At 35.9% G+C, this 25677-nt stretch overlaps 1 protein-coding gene across 5 annotated transcripts in view; it reads right to left on the bottom strand.

Moving 5' to 3' along the window:
- Rev3l (REV3 like, DNA directed polymerase zeta catalytic subunit) overlaps positions 1 to 25677 on the bottom strand; it is a 142732-nt gene that overhangs the window by 90822 nt on the left and 26233 nt on the right. For all 5 annotated transcript variants that reach the window (XR_003482698.2, XM_027402162.2, XM_035440360.1 and 2 more), the window contains one exon: positions 8110 to 8299. Coding sequence is in view for 4 of the 5 variants with exons in the window: in XM_027402162.2 (XP_027257963.1) it covers positions 8110 to 8299 (190 nt within the window). In the remaining variant the exon portion in view is untranslated. The remainder of the gene's footprint in view (positions 1 to 8109; positions 8300 to 25677) is intronic.

Genomic DNA, 25677 nt, shown 5'->3' with positions numbered 1-25677 from the left:
GTTTGGCTTCGCCTGCTTGAGGATCCTGGGGAATCAACCATACAAACCTGATGATAGGAAAGTCTGTACTACTACTAAAGTCACCCCACAAACAGGCACAGTGAACTAATTCAGCAGATGCACAAATACCAGCATAAAGAAGCATGAAGGTGCTTCCAAAGGAACACAGTAATTATCTAGTAGAGTACAAAGAAGGAAATGAATTAATTAGTTGGCAAAAAACCCAAGAGAATGAATTTTTCTGAAAAACTGCATGCACTATTAAGGAAAAGCAGACAATTAAATGAACCTAGGAAGATAATTCAAGGCATAACTGTGAAATTCAGAGAGACTGGGAAAATAAAAAAAAAATTAACAAATTAAATTATTAAAGAGATATATACTGGAAACATTTAAAACAGGAAATCTTGAAGGTAAAAAGCATAATAAATGATGTTGAGGATCTAGCTGATTGAGAACCTCAACAGTAGAACTGAGCATGTAAAAGAATTTCTGGGCCTGAAGATAGGTCTTTTGCAATAATCTAGCCAGGTTTTAAAAAGTAAAAGGTGTTGACACGTACTGAATTCCATTAAGCAAGTCAATATTCATTTTATGAGATTTCAGAACAGAAAGGAAAAAGCATAAGAAAAATCTGCAAACAAAATAAGTGATTAAAATTGTTATAATTGGCCAGGCAATTGTTGAGGTTAAAGGCATGATGTTCTGGAGTTCACAGTAGACCTAGGTACATGATACTGATATTCATATTCAGGAAGCTCAAAGGACTTCTAAAATATTTTATTTAAAAAGCATCTCTCTGAGGAATATTATAATCAAAAACTCGAAGACAAAGTAAAAAAGTTAAAACAAGGAAAGTACTAAGTCATTGGGATAAAAGCAGGAGTCCCAGGTGAAACAGACAGGGGAGAAAGAGACGTGATCTAACTTCTGAAAAACAAAAACAAAAACCAAAAACTCTGTCAAACATGAGCATTCTACCCAGCAAGGATTGGGCTAGGGTGCATTTGATAAATACTTGTGTGGTATGTGCAAAGCCCTGGATTCTATCTCTTGCATCACACAGGCAGACACACGAAGGGAAAAGGTACAGTGAACAAACAGAATGGAATAGAGCAGCCAGAGGAGAACTATGGCAAATAAAGACTGTGTGCCTTCCTCAGTCTCTCTAACAAAACCCAAAATGCTGTAGATGCTTAAAATAAAACAAAGTAAAAATATTGGGGCTGGGCAGATGGTTCAGTGGTCAAGAATGAGTATTAACCTTGTAGAGTTTGGCTTCAATTGCCTGAAACTCCAGCTCCAGGAGAATCCAATGCCTCTACAGGCCCTCACATATGAATACACATGTGTACACACACATAATTAAAAAATAAATCTAAAAATATGTTGCAGTAACATGAAGAATACCATAGCCACCAAAGCTATTTTCAGACATGAAGGAGAGTTTTGTGTGTGTGCACTTGTGCAGGGTACATGCACCTGGGATCTGGGAGGACATCTGGTGCCCTGTCCTATCACACAATCTCCTTATTCCCTTAAAACAGGATCTCTTACTGTGGTGGTTTGAATAACAATGGCCCCCATAGTTTCATATATTTGAATACTTATTGATCAGAGAGTGGCACTATTTGAAAGGATTAAGAGGATTAGGAAAGGATTAGGAGGTGTGGCCTTGTTGGAAGAAGTGTGTCACTGAGAGTGGGCTCCTCTGAGGTTTCAAAAGCCCATGCCAGGCCCAGCGTTGCACTTGCGTGTGCGCTGTCTATCTATGTATCTATGTATCTATGTATCTATCTATCTATCTCTGTGTGTGTGTGTACCCAACGATCAGGGTGTAGCTCTCATCTACTACTCTAGTGCCTGCCTGCATGCTGTCATGTTCCATGCCAAGATGAAAAACTAAGCAAGTCCCAATTGAATGTTTTCTCTTATAAGAGTTGTCTTGGTCATGGTATCTCTTCACAGCAATAGGACAGTGACTAAACACTTACTAAACTTGGAGTCAGGCTGACAGCCAGTAAGTCCCAGTAATCCTCCTGTCTTTGCCCCTCAAAACATTGGAGTAATAAGCATACACATAGATGTGCAAATTTAGATTGTTATGTGGGTCCTGGAGATCCAAACTCAAGTCCTCATGCTTGGACAGCAAACATTCTTAACTCAGTTAACTATTTACCCAGCCCAAGAAATGCTTTTTAACAAAAGCAAAACCTGAGGGACATCAGAGGGAACAATGCCTTTCACTTCAGAAATTATGCAGTAACAAAAGCTCCAGTGACTAACAAACAACACCTCCCTTCAAGTTAGATGGAGTCCAAGAAACATAGACTACTACCATTACTATTGCACAATGTTCTTTAACAACACTTATATGACCTTCCTTACTCAGCTTTGTTTATTAATTTCACAAGTTTACTAGAGAAAGGCAAATTATGTATCATATACATGGACTCATATGTATATGTGTCAACACATGACACATTTTAATAGCTGATGTCTTTAACATCTATACATATCATATGAATCCAGTGAAAATTGAACAAACCAGAAATTAAGAGCTTGAATGGGGCTGGTAAGATGGCTCAATGGTTAAGGGCATCTGCCGCCAAAACTGTTGACCCAAGTTTAAATCCTGGAACCCACACAGTGGAAGGAGTACCAAGTTACCCTAGTTTCCTTTGAGCCCCCTCAATAAATAATTAAATAACTATCTAGGGGCTTAAGAATCCTATTGTGTTATCTCAGGATACAAGACTGAACAAGAAAAGGGAGATGCAGATGATCATACTAAGGAGAAAAGTTTTCAGTGCAGGCTGAAGAAGCTGAGGTTTTCATATAATTTTAGGAGGACCTAAAACTCTAAAACCTCTGATTTTTTATTTTCAAACATGTTGTAATTAGAACAATACATGAACAAGGAGCTAGGGAGATGACTCAATGAGTACAAGTGTTTGCCATTCAAAAGCAAAAGAACCTAAGTTCAAACCCCAGTAACACATGCAAAGCAAGGTACAAGACACAGGTATCTGCAATCTCGCTGTTCCTACAAGGAGAGCAGAGATAAGAGAATCCTGGAAGCTTATTGGCCAGCACATTCATCCTAGCACACAGCAGAAACAAATGTAGAGAAGCCCCATCTAAAAATCAAGGCAGAAGATAAAAGACAACATCTGACTTTGTCCTCTGATTCCATATATGTGCCACAGCACACAAGTGCCCACACCCACCAGACACTGTGTACATAATCACACAATAATAAAATTTTAAAAATTTAAAAACAACTTCTCATACACTGGGCCACAGCTACCTCTATTATTGTTACCAAGTAATGTCTAATGAAATTTTTATTTTGCTAGTTCCCAACATCTAAAATGTGCCCCTATCTCATCCTTGTCTCTCACTTTAATACTGTCATTATCATTCACTATTCTTTTTCTCTGGCCATTTTAAACCAACTTGGCTCACTAATATGATCCCTTACTTGTATCTGATCCTTCCTCATGTATTTCTTTGCTTGCTATCTCCTCAGTCTAGAAAGCTCTGCTCCTGGCATTTGCATAGATTCCTTTCTATTTTCATTCAGATTTCAGCTTAACTCACCTTCCTCAGAATTGTATTCTCTGATCAACTCTGTCTTTCACCCGTTATTGTTAAGATTTATTTATTTTATGTGTCTATGAGTATACTACACATGTGTGATGGGGAATGTCTTTCTGTATATATGTTTCTCTTATTGGTTGATGAATAAAACACTGATTGGCCAGTAGCCAGGCAGGAAGCATAGGCAGGGCTAAGAAAGGAAGAAGGGGACAGAGAGGCCTTAAGAGAGACGCCATGTAGAGACCAGGAAGATAGGATGCACCAGGCATTCTCTGGTAAGATAAGGCCATGTAGAAATACATTTATTAGAAGTTATGGGATAATAATTGAGAGCTAGCCAGTAAGAAACCCTAACCATCGGCCAACTGTCTATAAATTAATATAAGTCTTTGGGTGTTTATTTGGGGCAAAGCAGCTGTGGGACCAGGTGGAACGAAAACCTCCATTTTCACATGTGCCTGGTGCCCCATGAGACCAGAAGAAAGTGTCAGATTGGATGGCCTGACACTGAAGTTGAATGTCTATGAGCCACATGTTCTGAGTGCTGGAAACTGAACCCGGTCCTCTGCAAGAAAAATAAATGCTCTTAACCACCGAGTCATCTCACCATCCCACTTTTATCATTTTATAAATAATAGTCAGTATCTTGTCCTATGTATGTGTGTGGCATGTATGCTCACATATGTGCATCTATGTAGCGTGTGTGTATGCATGTGCATGCATGCATGCATGAAGAGGCCAGAGGCTGATGTGAGGTGTGCCACTACTCCTTCTATAATTTGCTGCTTTTTCTATGAAGAAAGTGATAAAAGATGTATGGCACTGCGATGGCTGTTCTTGGGGATCAAACTGACCACATCTGGAATTAACTAAAAACCCAAGCAGTTGGACTTGATTGGACCATTTGAAGTAGGAACACCCCACCCTAAATCTATATAAAGGATGTGGAAGGAAGAAACGTTTTGTTTGCTTGCCCTCAATCTCACTGACAAGGTCACATAGCGTGCTGCTGAGGCACCCCTTCAGCCTCCATCTTCAGGATTCAGAAGTACACTGAAGATCAGTTGAGACATCCAGCCTTGTAGGCTGGACAATTATTGGATGGATTCTTGAACTTTTTTTTTTTTTTTTTGGAAACAGCCCCATAGCCTGTAAGCCATGCTAATAAATCCCCTTTATATGTGTATATAGATTTTATCAATTCTGTTTCCCTAGAAAACCTTGACTAATACAGATGGATTCTCATTTTTTTGCTAGTAAATTCTAACTTTTTCCTACGGTTGTTGTAGTTTTCATATACATAAACACAGCTCTCAGGAGACAGGTCAACTTCACCCCAATAAATGAGAAGAAAACCTCCACTAATGTGTTGCATGTTACCTTTGCTAGCAATCTTTAGTGCCCCCCCCAATTCATCTCTTTATTTCAGACACTGAGTAAGTCTGTAACTACTAAACCAAAATTATTTGGAAATATGTGATCCTGGTTTCTTTCATTCATATATATGTATATCCCTAAAATATAGCCTAGAAATTCTATATATTGACCTCTATTTCTTTTAGCCATGAAAGTCTCTGAATGATTTTGGCTTGCTTAGTTGGGGAATACAGAAAAATAGACTTATCTACATGTAGGTGAGCACTATCCAATTTGGTGTAAACAAAAAAGACAGAGAAAGGGTGATTTTTCTCTCCTTTCCCCAGAACTGGGATACATATTTTCTCCTGCTTTTAGTGACCACAGGTTCAAGCTCTCCAGCTTCACAGTCCCCCTAAGAAATACTCTCTCTCTATCTTATCCAACAGCCATATTTATAACCTATTGTTGTCTCTCTTTTGGCTAATATAGTGCTCAACATTGTGAAAAGGTACTAGTGTGTACTAATAAACAAATACACATGGCTCTTTCTCTGACTTAGGCTTTTTGGGTGTTTTTTTTTTGTTTTTGTTTTTCCAAGACAGGGTTTCTGTGTAGCCTTGGCTATCCTGGATCTCATTCTGTAGACCAGGCTGGCCTCAAGCTCATAGAGATCTGCCTGCCTCTGCCTTCCAAGTGCTAGGCTTAAAGGCGTGGGCTACTACCGCCCAGCCAGAGCAAAACTTAAAATAATTCAAGTTAAGGGCTAAAGTAAATAAAGAATGGGCTAATATATAGAATACTGATAATCATAACAACATTCTTCTGAAAGTAGTCATGCTTGTACAAAGAACTCAGGTGGGAAACAGTCTAGCATACACAAGAACTGAAAGCAAAGGTCAATGTCTCTCAATGGAACACAGTAAATAGGTAAATAGAGGTCAGATCATGTAGCTTGGTTAGAAGGTTAAGCTTTATTTCATGAGCTCTGTGGGTGACTTTTTAAAAAATGATCCAATTACATTATGAGAAGAGTTTTTTTTTTTTTCTGATTTGAAGTCAGGCAATTTGAAAAAAAAATCAAAACAGGAATCAACTAAAAATTACTATCCATAGGAAAGTCTAGATTAAAATGTGGAAAAAAAATTAAGTTCTATACTCGATTGTACAGACATATAAATCCAAAACATCCAAGCACAGACTCCAGATCTTTCCTTCAATGTGCTCCATCAATACAGACTCAAAAACAAAAAGTCCTATTGTCATTCTTGACATATTTCACAACTCTCAACCAACTGAACAGCAAATCTCAACAGCCCTCAGAAGTATATCCAGAAGCTGATCTTTGCATTACTCCCTTGCTACTACCCTAGTTCAAGCTACCATACTTTATTACCTGGACTGATAAAACAGTCATATTGTACTTCCTGCTTCTCTATCCATGTTTTCCTACATCTTTGTTCCCCTATACAGTTGCTACAGGAACCCTAGTTAGCTTACAGCAGACCCTGGCTGCTCAGTACCATGCAGCAACTCAGAAGAAAATTCCAAATTCACAGAACAGCCTCCTGCAGTGATCCTCAAATTTGAGTGCGTATTAGAACTGACAGAGAGTTTTATTAAAATACAGACTGCTGGTCCCTAATCAACAGAGTTTCTCCTTTAGTTTAAGCTTGCTAAGAAAGAAATGCAGTGAGCAGAATTTATTAAGGAGAACAAGTAAAAGGAAATGAGCAGAGAGACAAAGAGGCAGGGGATAGCCATCAGGCTTAGATACTGATCTGATCCAAGATAAAGGAAGAAAAGATGGAGGCAGGAGCTATTATCTTTCACTGCAGTGTAATTCAAAAAGGCAGAATACAGCAAAGCTATTGTAGAATTCTTGTCAAGTCCCCAAATAAGAGACCTTACTTAGTATTCTTCTTGTACTCAGAGGCTGGCTAAAAGTAGCCTACGGAAAGCCCTACATTTCACCATACCATTGTTCAGGTGCAATCCCTGTCCTTACAGATTTGAGAACCACCATCTCACAACTGTCAAATCAAATAGAGCCAACGCTGGAGAAACTAGAAACCAAAGTATGGAAAATGCACCTTTAAAGTTAGTGGTCTACATGTTCTTCTACCTACTCTCCTTCTGCTTCAGCCACCTGGGCCCCTGCTACTTCCTTCCATCTTACTCTTTTATGTTTTTATCCATGTAATAGCAACATCACTGACCTTATCAATGAGACCCTTTCTGAGCATCCCATCTACAATTGCTACAAGTCTTCCATTCTTCTTAGTGTTTTCCATCTTCTTTCCTTCTACACCAATTACAATCCAACAGATAAATTAGTCTACTTCATGTAATATGTACTGGTTATCACCTTCTTCTTCTTCTTCTTCTTCTTCTTCTTCTTCTTCTTCTTCTTCTTCTTCTTCTTCTTCTTCTTCTTCTTCTTCTTCTTCTTCTTCTTCTTCTTCTTCTTTCTTCTTCTTTGCAATATGCAAGTAAAATAGTTGAGATCTTGGATATCTTCTAAAGGTCCATGAGTTAAAGGCACTACTGAGAAGGTACCTTTAAAAGGAATAGTCTAATGGGAGGTCTGTCATTGGAGCACATTCTCAAAGGGACTTAAGGAACTAGTTTCTTCCTTTTCCTCTCCTGTGTCCTGGCCTATGGTGAGTAGTTTGTTCAGCTACATGTTCTGTACTGATGTACTCTCTCAACACAGACCCACAGCAACCAGATCAATGGGCACTGGACATATAAATGGAATCTATAAACTGTAACCCAAATCAAATATTTTCTCTTTATAAATTGATTGTCTCGGGTGTTTGGTACAGTGACAAGAAGCAGAGCAACATTCCAAAGACCAAAACAGTATATACAGTAAAGGTGCCATAAAGTAAGTATGAATTACATGAATTTCTTCAGTTCAAGGAAGCAGAGAAATGGGAAACGTTAAAACAAAAACTTGCAGCCATTTATTTTTCATTCCTGTAAAAAGTTACTTTGCAAAGTTTCAAAAAGAAATTCACCATAGCACCATTATTATAAAAGTAAAACTAGTATGAACAAAATATATTTCATTTGAATGTTTTCATCTAATTAAAATAACAAAAGAAATACAGAGAAGCAAAATTTAAAGGATAATCATATACTTACATTCCTGATACTAATGATACTTTGAACACATGCTGAGCAGTGGAAGATGGATTGCCTAAAGCCACATTAAGTGCTCTGTCGATACTGAATGCCATCTGAGAAAGATAGCTTTCTGGCTGTTGTCCATAGCCATCGTATGGCACATAGAGGTAAGGAAAGATGCCATGTAGATGAAGACATGTCTTCTGACCTAAAATGTAACACATTTTAAAGTTTAGTCTTCAGACAGTGTAACAATATAACATTCAGAATGCAAGTCATTTAAATGTTCTAATGGTGACATAGCTTATGTAAGGTAGGAGAAGAAAATTAATCCATAGCCATCTGTCTTAACCATATGTAACAATAAAACATTTGTAAGCATTTTGTAATCACAAGCACTATAGTATATTATTTAAATGCTGTACAATTTTGGTGAAAAGGAATGTAGCTACTTTATTATTACAATCTGACTAGTTTTATGTATCTCATTGAATATTCACAAAAATCAATGACTACCTCTCTGTGTTAATGTTTTTACCTAAGACAGAGATAGCTCTAGGAGAAAGAATAGAAAAAAGGAGTTTCGGTATATGAAATTTTGCTATTGGGAATAAGAAGGGAAATAAGGATAAATTTGTGTTGTTAGGAACAAAACAAAATAAAATAACACAACTTATAGACCAATTGTATATAACAGAAATAGACTTCTGCATATTTAAAATTCCTATTTGATGGAATGGTTTTACAGGGAGACACTATGTGATGGGAGTGGAAGACCCAAAAATGAAAAACCAACAATAATGCACACTTTTCAGATGCAAAAAACACTACTGACTCACCAGCACACTACTTAGGCACAGCCAAGATACAGAAAGAAATGAGGGGCTGGAAAGATGGCTTAGTATTCACTGCTCTAGAGAGATCTGGGTTCAGTTCCCAGGACCTACCCTCTTGTGGCTTTCATAAGCTCCTGAACACATGTGGTATACATAAATTCATGCAGGCTCTCATGAATATACATAAATAAAAAAGTACAGCAATAGTAGGAAGGTCAGTTTCACAAGGGATTAGGATCTAGAATTCCTAGGCCACAATATTCTGATTATTACTTTAGTGCTGGAACCAAACTTTAATAACTAGATTTCATGTGTGTGAGACAAGTCTTCTATCACTGATCTATATAACCAGCTGTGGGCTGCAATATTCTGATTCAAACTACCAGCCATCCTGTTTTAAAAAAACTGCTGTTTCTGCACTGGAAATTTATTTTCTATTTGTTTAAGCAGTTATGAAACTTAATTTCAGAGGAATAAAAATGTATTTTAAATTAAAAGCAAGTTATGTAGCAAATTTATTTCTAAATAAAATTATTTCTTAAAATTATAGTTTAAAATTCTTCAAATAAATAAAATTGGTTATAATGATGACTGGATCTTAGAAAAGATATCAATCTACTAATGACCTGCTTAAATATCTCATGAATGAAAGTTTTAAAAACTACCCTCGTAATATAAACCACAATTGAATTAACAGCAAATATGCTAAACTAGAGATTGAAGGAAGTAGAGAGACAGAAATGTTTTCTTTTAAGTAGACAAATTCAACACCAGTGACTTACAGAGCCACTAGTAACATTTACAGAACCACTAGCAACTGTAAAGACCTAAGATAGTATTTTTTATGATCCATATATCTTAACGGAATTTTTTATGCTAAAGTACTTAAGAGAAACAATTACAAATTGAGTGCCATTAATAAACTATCTTTAAAAACAACTGTATACCACCACTTTTCACATTTTCTGCTTAGTAGGAATCAAATTATTTTTCTATTCATAAACTTTGGAATTAAGCACCAGGCTAAATGTTTTACACCTATTTCATTCTGAAACTTAGAAACAACTTTGCCAAGTATTACATGGGCTAACATAGTTGAAGTTCTCAACCTTCCTGATGCTTCAGTCCTTTAACACAGTTTCTCATACTGTGGTGACCCCCCAACCATAAAATTATTTTGTTGTTACTTCATAACTGTAATTTTGCTACTGTTAAGAATCATAATGTCGGCCGGGTGTTGGTGGCGCACGCCTTTAATCCCACCACTTGGAGGCAGAGGTAGGCAGATCTCTGTGAGTTCGAGGCCAGCCTCGTCTCCAGAGCGAGTGCCAGGATAGGCTCCAAAGCTACACAGAGAAACACTGTCTCAAAAAACAGAAAGAAAGAAAGAAAGAAAGAAAGAAAGAAAGAAAGAAAGAAAGAAAGAAAGAAAGAAAGAAAGGAATCATAATGTAAATATATGATATACAGGATATCTGATGTGACCCCAAAGGGTTACAACACACAGGTTGAGAACCTAAGGCATATAGTGTTTTAGTAACCAAGGTTAGTTAGATCTGAAAGCAGATTGACAAAATCTGAAACAAATCATCTTTTTATTCAACATTAAACAATTTCTTTTTTTAAAGATTTATTTATTTTTATATATATACAGTATCCTGCCTGCATGTATTCATGAAGGCCAGAAGAGGGCACCAGATCTCATTACAGATAGTTGTGCATCACCAAGTGATGCTGGGAATTGAACTCAGGTTCTCTGAAAGAACAGCCAGTGCTCTTAACCTCTGAGCCATCTCTCCAGCCCCTAAACACTCAATTTCTAAAAAAGTTAATATTGGTTTCCTTAATCTTTTAACTTCTCAGTTCTTGTTTTGTTTAAAATTGTTGTTTCCTTGACTCATTTGATGACAAATTCTTGATAGGAACTGTTTATGTTTGAAGAACACGGTAATTTCAGGACTCAAGTGCAAAACACATACAATGTGTTTACTAAATACAAAGTGAAAGAATGTTCAACAAAATAGAATGATTGCTCGGGGATAAAAGAATGAAGTAAAAGCCTGAACATCATCTGAAGAAAAAAAAAATCATGAAAACATTGACTATGATATAGGAGAAAATGGGCATATAGTCTGATAAGACTTCCAGTTTATTTAATTTCCCATTCTGAATACTTTCTGTCTATTCACAGCCATACTGTCTGCATCAACACAGACCACCTTTCTCTGGTCCGTAGGGATGGCTTGGTACCTCACACATACCAAACAACTACACATGAATTCCTTGGCATACTATTAACAACTCTAATATGGAATAGGTATCATAGAAGAGAAAATTAGACAAGCCAAAAAACTCAAAAGTTAAAGAGACTTGTACAAAACTAAGTATGGGCCGGGTGTTGGTGGCGTATACCTTTAATCCCACCACTTGGGAGGCAGAGGCAGGCAGATATCTGTGAGTTTGAGGCCACCCTGGTCTCCAGATTAAGTACCAGGATAGGCTCAAGCTACCCAGAGAAACCCTGTCTCCAAAAAAAAAAAACAAAAAAACAAAAAAACCTAAGTATGTAAATCAACTTCTTTATAGCAGCAGTTTTTACTGTAAAATTGTAATTCAATAATAGCACTGTTTATCTTTACAAGGTATGAACCACATCTGTCGCCTAATAATAGCTCTACTTCATTTAAGTGTGTGGGACCACAGGTCAGAAAAGTCTTATTAGAGATAAACTATTCCATAAACTATTGCATTTCAACTTCATTAGTCAGGATTGGGCTCAGTTTAGGGAGAGCAATATAAATTCAGTAGCTAAAATGGCTACAGGTAGATAACTGTACTATGGAGAATTGCAGTCTAGTGAAGAACCTTGTCTTTAGTCAAGGAACCTATCCACTACACCACACTCAAAGATGCTGCATGTATAGCATTCTTTTAAGAATATTTTGCAACAGGCTGGAGAGAGGGCTCAGAGGTTAAGAGCACTGACTGCTCTTCCAGAGGTCCTGAGTTCAATTCCCAGCAACCACTTGGTGGCTCACAACCATCTTTTATGGGATCTGGTACCCTCTTCTGGTGTGCAGATATACATGGAAGCAGAATGTTGTATACATAATAAATTAATAAAATCTTTAAAAAAAGAATATTTTGCAAAATTATTAAGTATTTTAATCTAACAAATTATATTGGATTCTTAAAGATTTAGGGTATAAGCTATTTCTAGATGATATATAGATCTAAGGAAACATTCATTTTTTTGTCTCCAGACATCTTAGAAAAGTATAGTTTATAATAAAAACAGTGCATGTTTTGATATGTATATATTGTAAGATGACTAAATAAGGTGAATTAATACATCTATCACCTTGCATACTTATTTTGTAGTAAGAATTCCTTAAGTTAAAATCCAGTATCACAACAAATTTTAATTATTTTCTTATTTTTAATTGTGTGTATGTGGATATACCTGGGGGCCAAAAATGCAGGATTCCCCATGAAGTTGGAGTTACAGGTAGTTGTGAGTTGCCAAATGTGGGTCCTCTTAACTACTGAGTCATCATCTTTCCAGTACTCAAATTTTTCTGTTTTGAATTTCTACTTTGAATAAAATTGTCTAATCCAGAAGCTCTAACAAAGGTATTTAAGGAATGATTTGGCAAAATTCGTCCCATAATGGTTTTCAAACACCTGGTAAAACGTGGTAGATTAAGAGTGCCTTCTAATGATGTTTAAATAGATCTTATTTGTATATAAATATAGAGATGATATGAAGTGTAGCTACCAATAGTAAAAACATTGAAAGCAATAGAAAAATTTCAAAATATTGGAATTAATTATGATACAGCTTTTGTAGAAAACTTAATTACCTATTGTTGTAACAAATGTTTACTGAGATTCTCTGCATCCTATCTTGAATGAGGCTGTATAATTGACTGCTTTTGTTACAAGTTGGATATACTGCACAAGAGACACAGACTTCAAAGCCTAAAATACACATTATCCAGTACTATACCAAAGTTTGTCAACTTCAGCAACACATCCTATTGCATTATATTTCTCTGTATGAAGAGACATCTATAACCTATGACTATGTTAGACATTTCATTTTCTCCTCTTACAAATAGTGCTTTGGCATTCACAGTTTTTGTCATTTCAAGAGTCTAATCATACAACTGTCTAATATATACTTATATTACTAATAATGAGCATAACTGGTTCCTTCACGCATAAATACAGCTATAAGTTTTCTATTAAAGAACTCTTCAATGCCAATGTTAGATAATAAATCACAAACAACTTATATTTGTAGTCCCTGCACTCATAGTCATTATACTCTACTCAGAGATAGAGATACATAATCTGGAAATAATAGGGTGGTATAACGGGTGCTGCAGTGACAATCTATAATTACATGTAGAGATACAACTAACATCTGTGGGAACCTATGAAGTCTTCCTAGAGAAAGTGACATTTGAAATTTAAGGCTTTTAGCTTTTTAAAAAGGGAATGCACAGAGACCTGAAGGCACATGCATTCTAGAGAAAGGAATGAGAGAGAGAGAGAGAGAGAGAGAGAGAGAGAGAGAGAGAGAGAGAGAGAGAGAGATATTAAGAAGGCTATGCACATTCACAGGTCCTTGCGCATGCCCAGGAAAGCCCCGAGAAACACTCAAGTATCCTTTCATAAAAGCTGGGACAAAGCTAGGAGGAGGAGAATGGGCAAAAAGTCCCTTCCTAATCAAAAAGCTATTCACAACTGATAGTTGCTGGCTTGGAGAGGGAGAATCAGTTTCCTTGGGTATCCAGAGTAAGCGGTCAATATAAATCCAACTCCATGGTGTTTTTTTTTGGGGGGGGGTGGCTTGGTTGTTGTTTTGAGAAAGAACAACATAAATTTGGGGGTGTATGTATGTACGTAGGGAAGGATCTGGGAGGAGTTGGGGAAGGGGAAGTAATATGACTGAAATATATTGTATGAAATTCTCAAACAAGTAAAAACATTTTTTAAAAGCTTTGAGAAAAGCTAGTTCAAAACATTTAAAAAAAATAGCTGATCAATCATTAACTGTGTTAGGCAGGCTGTGCAGAACGATCTAAGAATGGAGACTATACAAAAATCTGTCAGCAAAATAACGAAATAATTAAAAACAAATACAAACACTGAAGGTGTGGAAAATCTGACTTAAATATTGGCTACTAACTTTTAAAAATGTCTAATTTTTAAAGAAAAGATTGCAAATAAAACAGTAAATGTGGGCTTATAGACAGGGAGTAAAAAAGCATTTCAGAAAAACTGTCCTTGATGTATGCTATACAGTGAACTTACTGGACAAAAACTTCATAACCAGGTACTACTAATATTTCAAAGAACTAAAGGACTATATCCAGGAAACATAAAGAAAGTATGAGACCATGTCTTACTAAATGGAAAGCATCAGTGAAAACATAGGAACTATGAAAATGAACTAAATAGGAACTTTGGACTTGGGAAAGAAAAATAACTGAAATTTTTAAGATGTAAGATTTTTGTGATATGAGGAAGACTTTATATATATATATATAATATATATATATATATATATATATATATCTGTTTCTGTAAAGTGGTGTGACTTTGTTTGTTTTTGTACATTGCACAATGCTGTTGATAAAACCCCAGAAGTGGCACATGCTAGGCTTTACTTTACTTCCACACCACATACCTAGCCATTCTTTTTTGTATTTTGTGTATTAACAGGATGACTAGTCCCTGTGGGTTCTGCATGCAGAGCTGAATGCCAGAGGAATCACCACAAACAGGGAGGCCTAGAACTTAGCCCCACCCCTAACTTCCAGGGAAGGCAAAGAAGCTGAAAGTTGAGATGATAACTAATGTCCAATGAAACAGCTAATCAGGCCCATGTGATGACACAGCAGCAAAAGCTCAAAAAGGGCTGGGTTGACGAACTTGTGGACTGTTGAACTCGGAGAAGTTCCTAAAGAGAAACAAGCCATAAGAGGCCTGACAACTCTGCCTGCCCCCTTTCCCTGTTTATCTCTTTAATCTGTTTATTCACCTGTACCCTTGTAACATTCTTTATACTAGCTAGATAAACTGTTTCTTTGTGTTCTGTCAGTTGTGTTCTAGCAAATTAATGAAACATGAGGAGAGTAGGTCATGAGAACCTCATTTTATAGTTGGCCAGTCTTAGAAGCACTAGCAATTGGCATGTAAGAAGAATGGTGGTCCCCTTTATACCAGACCCTTAACAGACAGGATCTAAGTCTTCTATCTCCAGGTAAACTGTTCAAATATTGAGTACAGCTGGTGTCTTGCCCTTGAACTGTTTTTAAAAAATAGAGAAGATGAAGAGAGGCCAATTAAGATTCTCAAATCTGAGGAATAAAAATGAATTTAAAAAAATGACATTTCAGAGATCTTTGGGATGCCATCAAGCATGCCAATTGCAAACACAAGGTGAGCCTTGGAATGAGGGGATAGGAAAGAGAAGCAGGGAGAGTATTTGAAGAAATAATGTCTAACAAATTTCTAATAAAAAATGAGTGTCAAAAAACTTAGGAGATATAATGTAAGGTAAACTCAAAGAAAGCCACATCTGAACATATAATCAAACTGCCAAAAGACAAAGACATATTTTCAATCAGCAGAAGAAAAATGTCATCACATACAAAACTGTTTCAGTGAGATTCATAGATAGCTTATTTAGAAACCATGGAATCTGAAAGGAAGTGGGAATGACAGTTTATGGGGTGGGGGACATCAACAAAGAATCCAGTATCTAGCAAAATTATTCTTTATGAAGGTGACCACTTGAAGTGTGTGTGTGTTGGGGGGGGGGTGTTAAGACATTCCTTGGTAAACAAAATGAGATAATTTGTTAGGAGCCAGCCTGTCCTAACAGAAATACTAAAGGGTGTTTTACTTCAGGCATCAATGAAAATATGCAGTGACTGAAATCCACAAAAATAAGGAGCAAGGATAAAGGTGACTACATAGATAAATACAACAGACGAGACAGATACAATTTTGTCTATACCTGTTTTATTCTATGTCATTTACGAGAAAAAAACATAAAGCCATAATTATAAAATTATATTGAGGGGTTATGAGGCAGAAAAATGTACTTTGTATAATGACAACAGCACAAAGAAAAGAGAAGAAAATGGACCCATAGCTGAGCAAAATTGTACAGTAAAATTACATAGGGGTTAATTCAAGTAATAAATGCCACTTTAAGATGGGGAAGTATAATCGCCACAAAGAAAATAATCCTGAAAACTGCATAAAATAAAACATACTAAAAAACCACCTATTTAACATATAAGGCAGTGATAGGGGTACAAAAAGACAAAACACATAAGAAACAATTTACTAAATGGGAAATATAAAACTATACAGAATTAGATGGCAGTGTAAGACATACTATATTTCAGTCTATAACACTCCACTCAGTGGTTTTGACGGTTAATCTTGATTGCCAACTTGACAGGGTCTAGAATCCTCTAAGCAACAAACCTCTTTGAAGGTGGACTTTAACTGAGTTGAGAAGATCTACCCTAATTGTGAGCAACACCATAAGCTGGGATCCCACAGCAAACAACAGTTAGGGAAGTAACCTAAGGCTCATATATCTATATCTCTCCCTGCTTCTTTACTGGAACACAATATGACCAGTTGTCTCATGCTTCTGCTACCATGCTTTCCTGTGAGACAAAATACCTTGGAGTGCCTTGTAAGAGAACTTGCAATTGAAACTGTTAGAAAATTGTTTTATTCTTATCTCATTTTTCTCCTTATAATTTCTTTCAAATGCTAAAAATGAAAACATAATGCCCTTGTATCTTCCTCTTTTTGTAAGGGAATTAGAATGAAATGAATTAAGGACCCTGTTTCTAGATGAACAACTGCAACACAAGAGCAAAATATATTACAAATATTCTTTAATAGTTAATATAGCAGAAAGTTGTTTAAGTAATACCTAAAAGCTCATTTAACTTAAAATTGTTATACAAAAGAAATCAGTAATTACCTTGAATTTTAGTAACTATAAAACTCAATTTGCATACTGCCAAAAGCCCTACACTGTAGCATACCGTTTTCTTTTTTGTAAAGCCTGCTCTTGAATGAATGAATAAATGAATGAATGAATGAAAGACTAACAGCAGTTTCAAGATTGAATCCCTAAGAAAATATATATTTCATAATAAATGTCATTAAAATAACTATGTTTGTTAACCTCAGGGAAAGGAAAAAATTGTAGCTTGTGAACAAAAATTTTGTTCAGATGTTTTGGTCAGAATGACCACACCCATTAATTTTTGTGGTTTTTCAATCTAAAGAAAATAATCAGATCTCAAAGTAAAACTAGCAATCTGGTTGTGATTTTTAAAATTCATCTTAGATACTTTAAACAACAGTAATAAGAAATCAAGAAAGACTTATCTAGTAAAAGTGTTTCTGTAAATGCCCAGGTTTTCAGAGGCTCGGTGGGTAAAGAGCACCCTGATCTTCCAGAGGACCTGAAGTCCAATTCCCAGTAGTATCCATATGGCAGTTCACAACTGTCTGTAACTCCAGTCCCAAGGAATCCTCACAGCCACTAGCCACACATGGTACACAGTCACACATGCACATAAAATACCCATATATGTTAAACAATACAAATATTTTTTTTAAATTAAAAAACATGAGCTTTCTTTCAAAAACAAAATACTAAGGGCAATTAACATCATCAGTAAGTCTAGCAAATTGTTCAACAGTTCTGCATGGTAGCTGAATACTAAAGGCCATTAAATTTAAATTTCTACAAGAAATTTTAAAAGCCCACAGAATGGGAAGAAAAATGCATATCCATATCTAGTATATAATTTTTATCTAGAATAAAAACTATTAACTCAGTAATAAAAAGAGATCCCTATTTTAAAATGTGTTTTCTAGTTTAAATCTTGAATGTCCTCAAATATCACATGTTGAGGTGAAGTCTTCAGCCTATGGCACTCCTGGAAGGTGACAGAAATCCTTAAGGTATGAAGCTTAGTGAAAGGAATGGGGTCACATCCTCCAAGGGGATGGGGCCCCAGCTCCTCCTCTTTTCTAGGCTCCCTGGGTGTCATGAGGTAAGTAGCTTTCTCTAATTCATACTCCTGTCATGTCTTTTCCTCATCTCAAGTACACAGGTAGAAGTGCCAAGCAGCTATAGACTGCATCCTCTTAACCATGAGCCAGAGCACATCTATACTCCTTGAAAATAAATTCCTTTTTTTTTTAGATGAAAAAAATGAATAGCATAATAAGCAATGAATCTAAATAAATGTTTTTCTAGAGAGGGTTCATGAATGGACAATAAGCACATGAAAAGATGCTCAACACCAGAAACTTCAGTAAAATGCAAGTCAAATCCAGAAGGGATGTTGCTTCACTATCCACCAAGATGGTTAAAATACAAGATAGAAAACAAGATGTCAGAGAAAAAAAGTGAAGATCTCATACACTGCACATCTACACAAAAACAGTATGTGAGCATTCATAGCAACATTGTAATAGTCAAAAGGTAGAAACAATTTCACTTGTCCATCAACTAAAAAAAGATCAACATAAAAGTAAAATACACATTGAAAGAAATGCTATTCAGTGATTGGGAAAAAATGAAGTGCTGATATATGAATCTTAAAGCTAGGCACACACACACACACAAAATCATTCATATGGATGAATCTTAAAGCTAGGCACACACACACACACAGAAAATTACATATGATTCTGTTTATAAGAAATGTCCAGAATAGACATATTTTTGAGGCAGGAAAAAAAGATTAATGGATGCTCATGCTTAGGGGATTAGGAGGGGGGCGGGAGAAAGTAGTAACTGATCCAGGGGATAGAAGATATTTGTGAGTGATGAAAATGTTCTTGAATTACAGTGCTGGCTGTCCAAATCTGAATGTATTAGAGACCATGAACTTGTACATATTAGGTGAGTCACATAGTATATGAATTACAGCTTAACAAAGCTATTAGAATGTTTAAATCTATCTATATTGTTTTCTTTTGAAGTCTCTAATGACAAGGTTTAACTTTGAATGTGCCATTAGTATTGGTATGTTTTATCAAAACTACTGGCTTTATAAAAGAAACCATAAATACACAGGGAAAACAATACTTAAGTCACTAATGTCACTTATAAGTCTTTGTTTTCATTTAGAGATATTAAATGTAGTACTAAACCTTAGATCTCATCGTATTTTGTCAATTTAGAGGTTCAATCATCATTAAATAACCAAAAAGTTAAAGATAAAGACTTACCAATATGGAAAAACTTTACCAAAACAATAAAAACTAAACTGCTGTGGTATTTAATAGTTACAGTGACCCTCACAAAAAGCAGCATAGAATTCTCCCATTCTTTAAAACTGTCTACCCATACCTAATATCCTAAAACTTTGTGTATGAATTTAAAAGGAGTTTTCTTAGGACTACCATTTATTAGAGCACTGAACTGATAGTTCCACTAACTTCTGCTAAACATAAATGGTCATTGAGAAGGCTAAATAAACAATAAATTATAAAAATTTACAAAATAAAGTTTTAGGCAGAAATATACTACCCAAACCTGGTAAGTATAATGCAATCTGAAAGTCAGGGGCCAATACCTTTAAAGGTTTTTTGTTTTGTTCTGTTTTTTTTTTTTTAAGAGAAGCTGTCCTTTTTTGTTGTTGTTGTTGTTGTTGTCCACATGGTTAGAGTATACAGTTTACAACTAGTCTACTCCACCTTCAGGCATGACAGTTTTTCAAGTGGTACAGACACCCTACAGCAGCATTCCAAATTGCTCTCTCCCGTTCCTTATAACAACACTGCCATTCACTCCATTTATAATTTTTTCTTTTCCTTTGATTTCCTGCAGTTTGAACATGATTTACCTAGGTATTCGTTTCTGAGAACATATATTGATCCTGTCCTAGATCTGCAATTTGGTATCTGCCATTAATTCCTGCCTTTATTATTTCAAATACTTTGTTTGCTTTTCTGATGAGCCCATCAAAGCTACTCTTCATTTGTTGTAGTGCTTTCGATTTCTAGCACCCACACACACACCTTTTTTTTTTTTTTTTTAGACAGGATCTTACTATGTAGCCTTGGCTGACCCAGAACTTAGTACATGGACCAGGCTGCTTTCCAACTCAAAAACCTACGTGTGTCTACCTCTAGTGCTAAGATTAAAGGTGTGCACCATCATGGCACGCCTTCTAGCATTTCCTAGTCTTGCAACTGGTTTTTACATTAGAACCTTGACTCTTAAATTCCCAATCTGAAAACCCCCAATCTCTGGCATATGTATATAAGAATTTAGCTACTGTTCTACTGTTTGTTGTAGCTATAGCCATTAATAGCTAAAATTAATTCAATGTCCTTGTGTTTGTAAGTCATCTTTGGAAACTATTTAAAACATTCATTCATGCCTCATAGTTCTTTTAGTTATACTAGAACTGTTGAAACAAGTTGGGAGAGATGAGGTGTTCTACAGCTCCATGACTAGATTTCAGTTGCTAGTACAGGCTGGGATTTCATAAGCACTTCTCAGCTTTTCTTCCCTTTTCCATAAAACAAGAATGCTAGTCATGTCTGCAACCTGATTTCTCTTTCCCTAAATTAATAGACTCTAGGTAGTATCCCATTTCCAGCATCCCTTTTAGAAGTTCAAAGGCACCCCCTATCCCATACACTGTCATCTTCGTTATAACAACCTGAAAAGGCTCCTGGAAGCAAACATCTCATGGAAGAGTGAAGGTTTCCTAACATTTGGCCCCAGCAACTTTTAAACAAATGTTTACACTCAGATTCAAAATATTTTTAAACTCCATTTCCTTACCATTTCTTGGCTTTACTGACTTCTGGTAAGATGTGACTCTCAATATTCACCTGTCTTCTAGTTTGGACATTTATTTACCTTGTGACATCGTTTTTCTTATTGTTTGTTTGTTTTCACTATGGAACTCTGGCTGCCCTGGAATTTGCCATGTAGACCAAACACTGACCTTGAACTCAGGGAGATCTGCCTGCTTCTGCCTCCCAAGTGCTAGAATTCAAGGTGTGAGCCACTATACCTGGCTTTGGTTTGATTTTTATAAAAAACAAACAAACAAAAAAACAGAAAACGATTTTGGGGTTGTTCAGTTTCTTTTGTATTGTGAATACAAGAATAACAATTTCCCTCCCCTCCTCTTTCCCTCTCTTCCTAATCAGGACTTCTGTGCAGCCCTTGAACTGCCAATCTTGCCTCAGCCTCCCAAGTGCTGCTGTATGCCACCAAACTTGGCACAATTTCTAATTTCTTTATATAGCTAATTGAGTCCTAAATTGAAATATCTAATTCAATTTCTCTTTCTGGGAATAAGACACTTTAGGTTTGCCTTATACTTTGTCTGCCCCAGATATAGAATAAATGATTTCTCAAGAGATAACACACCCCTTTAAAATTGGATAGTGTTTAGAAATCAGAATCTGAAAATGGTGTAATCCCAGCACTAAGATAGCGGCAGGAGAATCAGATATTCAAGAATTTCCCCCTTAGCTACATAGCAAGTTTGAGCCAGCCTAGACTACATGAGATGTTGTCTCAAAGTACAAATAGGATACTGAATATTTTCATACACTCAATATATTTCTTTATTTATCCTTCTATGAGAAACTCTGAGCTCAAAATGATACCCACCTCAAAATGATAGCCAATACCACAGAGACATTCTGTTCCTCTATGTTTCTCTCCTGAGAATAGCAATAAACCTGGATCCTGCTATTCTAAATATATGGTTTACTCTTACAAGTTTAGAATACACACGTGCATACACGCATGCACGCACCACTCCCAGAGTTACTAATCTTTACCACCGAGAAAATTTTATTTAAAAACTACAATTCAATGCTTACTTTTCTTAGTGTAGAACACTTTCTATAGAGTGAAAACTATGTTAATTAAGTGAACCTTGATCTTTTAGAAGTACATCTATCATGTCATACATATTTCCATCATGTTTGTGTTAAGTCTTTTTGTGTATGGTTTTATTTATCTTAGGTAAATATTCGTCAGACAGCGGGTCAACTGTTTGAAGTCAAGAGAAAGTCCATTCTTAAGTGTTTACCTAATTTTATATTCTCACCATCAATGCATTAAAGCTAGAGTCATATTACCACATTCATACCAGTGTTTTGTGTTAGGTTATTTAATTGTAGTCATTTTAACTACAATTAAATTGTAGTTATAATTTATAGTGTAGTTATAATTTATAGGGCTGTATAGTGATATCTCATAGTGACTTTAATTTGAACTTCTATGATGACAAGATTATATCAGGTATTTTTTTCCAGCCGGGCATTGGTGGCGCACACCTTTAATCCCTGCACTCGGGAGGCAGAGGCAGAGGCAGGTAGAGAAACCCTGTCTCGAACCCCCCCCCCTACCCCCGACCCCGCAAAAAAGTATTTTTTCCATACTTGCATACTAGATATTCAAAAATATTCCTTAGTGAAATGTTTATAGCCTTTTGCTGATTGTTTTCTAAAAATGAGCTACCTTTATAATTTAGCTGTAGAGTTGTTTAGACATAGAAAAAGTTGTTAGCTATATGTTTTAAAAATATCTCAAAATCTATGAATCACTTATTTCATTGTCCTATCATCATCTTTGTGCAGGAAGGTGTATTATGTTGGGGTTATATATACTGTGTGGAAGGCTCCCACATTACAGGGACTTGAATTTTTTCCTGAGATTCTCTCAGTTCCTAATTAGGAGTCTCCTACTGTGAAGGTCATTGGCTACAGCATTTTAAAGAGTGAGGAAATGTTAAAGATGACTGTAACTCTCCTCATTGCAGTAGAGGTAAAGAAGTAACTTATGAAAACCCCAGAAACATCTTTATTTTTATCAATGATAACCATGAAGACAGAAGACCCAGGATGGTAATTTCTGAGCTTCTGTGTTTAATTTTACATTTGGGGGAGGAGTTAATTTTCAACCATACTTAAAGTACATTACTCATTGTGTTAACATATTGAGGGGGAAAATTGTATTTATTGAAAAAAATTACAACCCTTCATGATTTGCAAAGAGTTATGTGGGTGGTTCCAAGACTCAGCCTCTAGCTAACTCTTGCCAAACAGCATACCACATGTGTTCTGAATCATCAGTAAACCCAAATGCCTTTGTATGAAACACTGCAAACCCAACTTTCAAATGCTAGAAAACCCTTCTACAGAAAAAAAAAAATTCATAGTAACACTGGCCAGAGTTAACTAAGAAACAAAATAATCCTATGGACAGAAAGAAAATGAAACCAAAAACTTCTAATACAAACTGAGGACTTTGGAGGAGTAATTTACCTTTTCACATTAATTTTGATTCAAATCTAAGGCCCAATTAAGGAAGGTCTAAACTTTGAAAAAAAAAGGTTTTTTTTGTTTTTGTTTTGTTTCTTATTAATTTTATGCTATGTTAGAGGCTGAACAACTTTTTTTTTTTTTTTTACAACAGGACAAAAATCAATTATTTTAGGATTTAGGAGCCAGTCTTTTACAACTAATTCACACCTATGGAGCAGGGGAACCACCATAAATAATAGTGTAATAAGCAGGAGGCAGTATGGTCCAATAAAACTTTAGTAACAAAAAACAGAGACGGATATGCTGCAGAGGCAGAGTATGTACACAGAATGCTTGAGGTCCTGAATTGGGCTGACTTCCTGTCTAACATATAAGCTCCTTTGTATCAAGAGTATCTTAATGCCTGGTACATGTTCTGTAATGCTTACAGTTATTTTTATTTAAAAATAAAAAAATTAAACAAAAATATATATTAGTGTAAATATTTATCAAGCACTATTAAGTATTAAAAACTCATGTTAAAATTTCAAAATTATTCCTCACACTAAGCTCTAATATTTTGGTTTTTTAATTTAAAACACTACTTCTTTAAATTATAAAACATTGTTATGTCAATATTGAAATCTGTTCAAAATTAATATTAATCTTCTGACTCCCTAGGTCATTTTGCAGAAATAAGATATCTGACTACTTACTGTAAGAAGTAAAGCTAAGGGATGGCAAGACAGTGCAGTGGGTAAAAGCACTTGTCATACTAGCTTGACCACCTGAATTCAGTTCCAAGGACCCATGTCAAACATAGAAATGGCCAGATACAATGGTACACACCCTGATCCCCAACATTCCTACAGTAAGAATCAGGAAAATGGCCTGTTGTATACAAGCAGTAACAGAAACAAGAGCCTACTTCAACAATGTGCAAAGGACAGGCTCTCTTAAGTTGTACTCTGACCTCCACATGTGTGCCATGGGATGTGCCTACCCAATCCACCACACACACACACACACACACACACACACACACACACACACACACACACACACACACACTAAATAAGCAAATTTTGGTTTTGTTTTTTGAGACAAGGTAGTACTATGTAGTACTGGCTAGCCTGGGAACTCACACTAGTAAAAATTGTTTTTAATCTGAAAAAGAACTGAAGCTGAACAGTGATATTCAGTTATTTCCCCAGGCAAATAAGAGCCAAAGTCAAAAGAAAAGAATTTTGTCAGCTGGAGGTGCTGGTGCATGCTTTTAATCCCAGCACTCGTGAGTTTAAGGCCACCCTGGTCTGCAAATTGAGCTCCAGGACAGCTAGAAGTGAAGAAATTATATAGATGATAAACCTAGTAAGCAGAAGCTTCAAAATTATTACAACAATATTTATATATTCAAGAAACTGCCAGGTGTGGTGGTGCGTGCCTTTAATCATAGCACTGGGGAGGCAGAGGCTATGAGAGTTCAAGGCCAACCTGATCTATATAATGAGTTCCAGGACAGTCAGTGATACACAGTGAAACCTTGTCTTGAAAAAACAAAACAAAATTTAGAAGAATGCTTAAATTAAGTAAAGATGTAAACTATATAAAAAGACTACAAATCAAAAATTTCAATTGGGGTGAATAAAAATACACATCAAAAATGCCTGATCTTTAATCAGTAAACTTGAAGACAGAACAATAGAAACCATCTTAAGCATGGAAAGAAACAACCCTAAAAAAAAATTCACAAAAGCACCCATAAACTACATGACAACTTTAAAGAAAGCCACATATGGTAGCTATAATTTAAGTGTCCGGGGGCAGGATGGGGAGGGGATGCATAATATGGTCTTAAAGTTGCACATAAGAGAAAACCACTATAGAGATGAGGAAAGAATTATGAAAAGTTGTATATAGGAGTCATTTAAGAAAAAGTGATTAGACTAAAATTGTACATTTAAAAAACTCTTATTAGAATGAAGTGGACCACAGTTGCCTCCTATGCTCTGTGATGGCAATGGAGGGACTGTAGTTTGAGCTCTGTCACTTCTTGGCTACTGAAACTCAAAATGTTCTCACTTTACTATGGTACTCCATAGTGACAAGTTTGAAACAGCAGTAAAAATAAAATTTAAGCAACAAGTTTTGTCAACCTAGATGGAGGAGAAAATATGTATGTCCTTCGTCCTTTGTGCATTTTGAGATCAAAATACATCAGAAACACGTACAGGGATGTCACAATGAAACCCCTCAGGAAAATTCATACATAAAAGATTAGATGCAGCAATGAGTGTAAACTCACACAGATATGATATGGTAATAATAGTTAAGTAGTCAAGTGTTTTGATTTTTTAAATACCAAAAAGTTCTTTGTAAATTTTAACTACTCTCTCAA

This window comes from Cricetulus griseus, chromosome 2 (genome assembly GCF_003668045.3).
Source record: "Cricetulus griseus strain 17A/GY chromosome 2, alternate assembly CriGri-PICRH-1.0, whole genome shotgun sequence".
In the NCBI taxonomy this organism is placed as follows: domain Eukaryota; kingdom Metazoa; phylum Chordata; class Mammalia; order Rodentia; family Cricetidae; genus Cricetulus; species Cricetulus griseus.
Note: the sequence above shows the minus strand (reverse complement) of the source record. Positions and strands in the feature narration are given on the sequence as shown.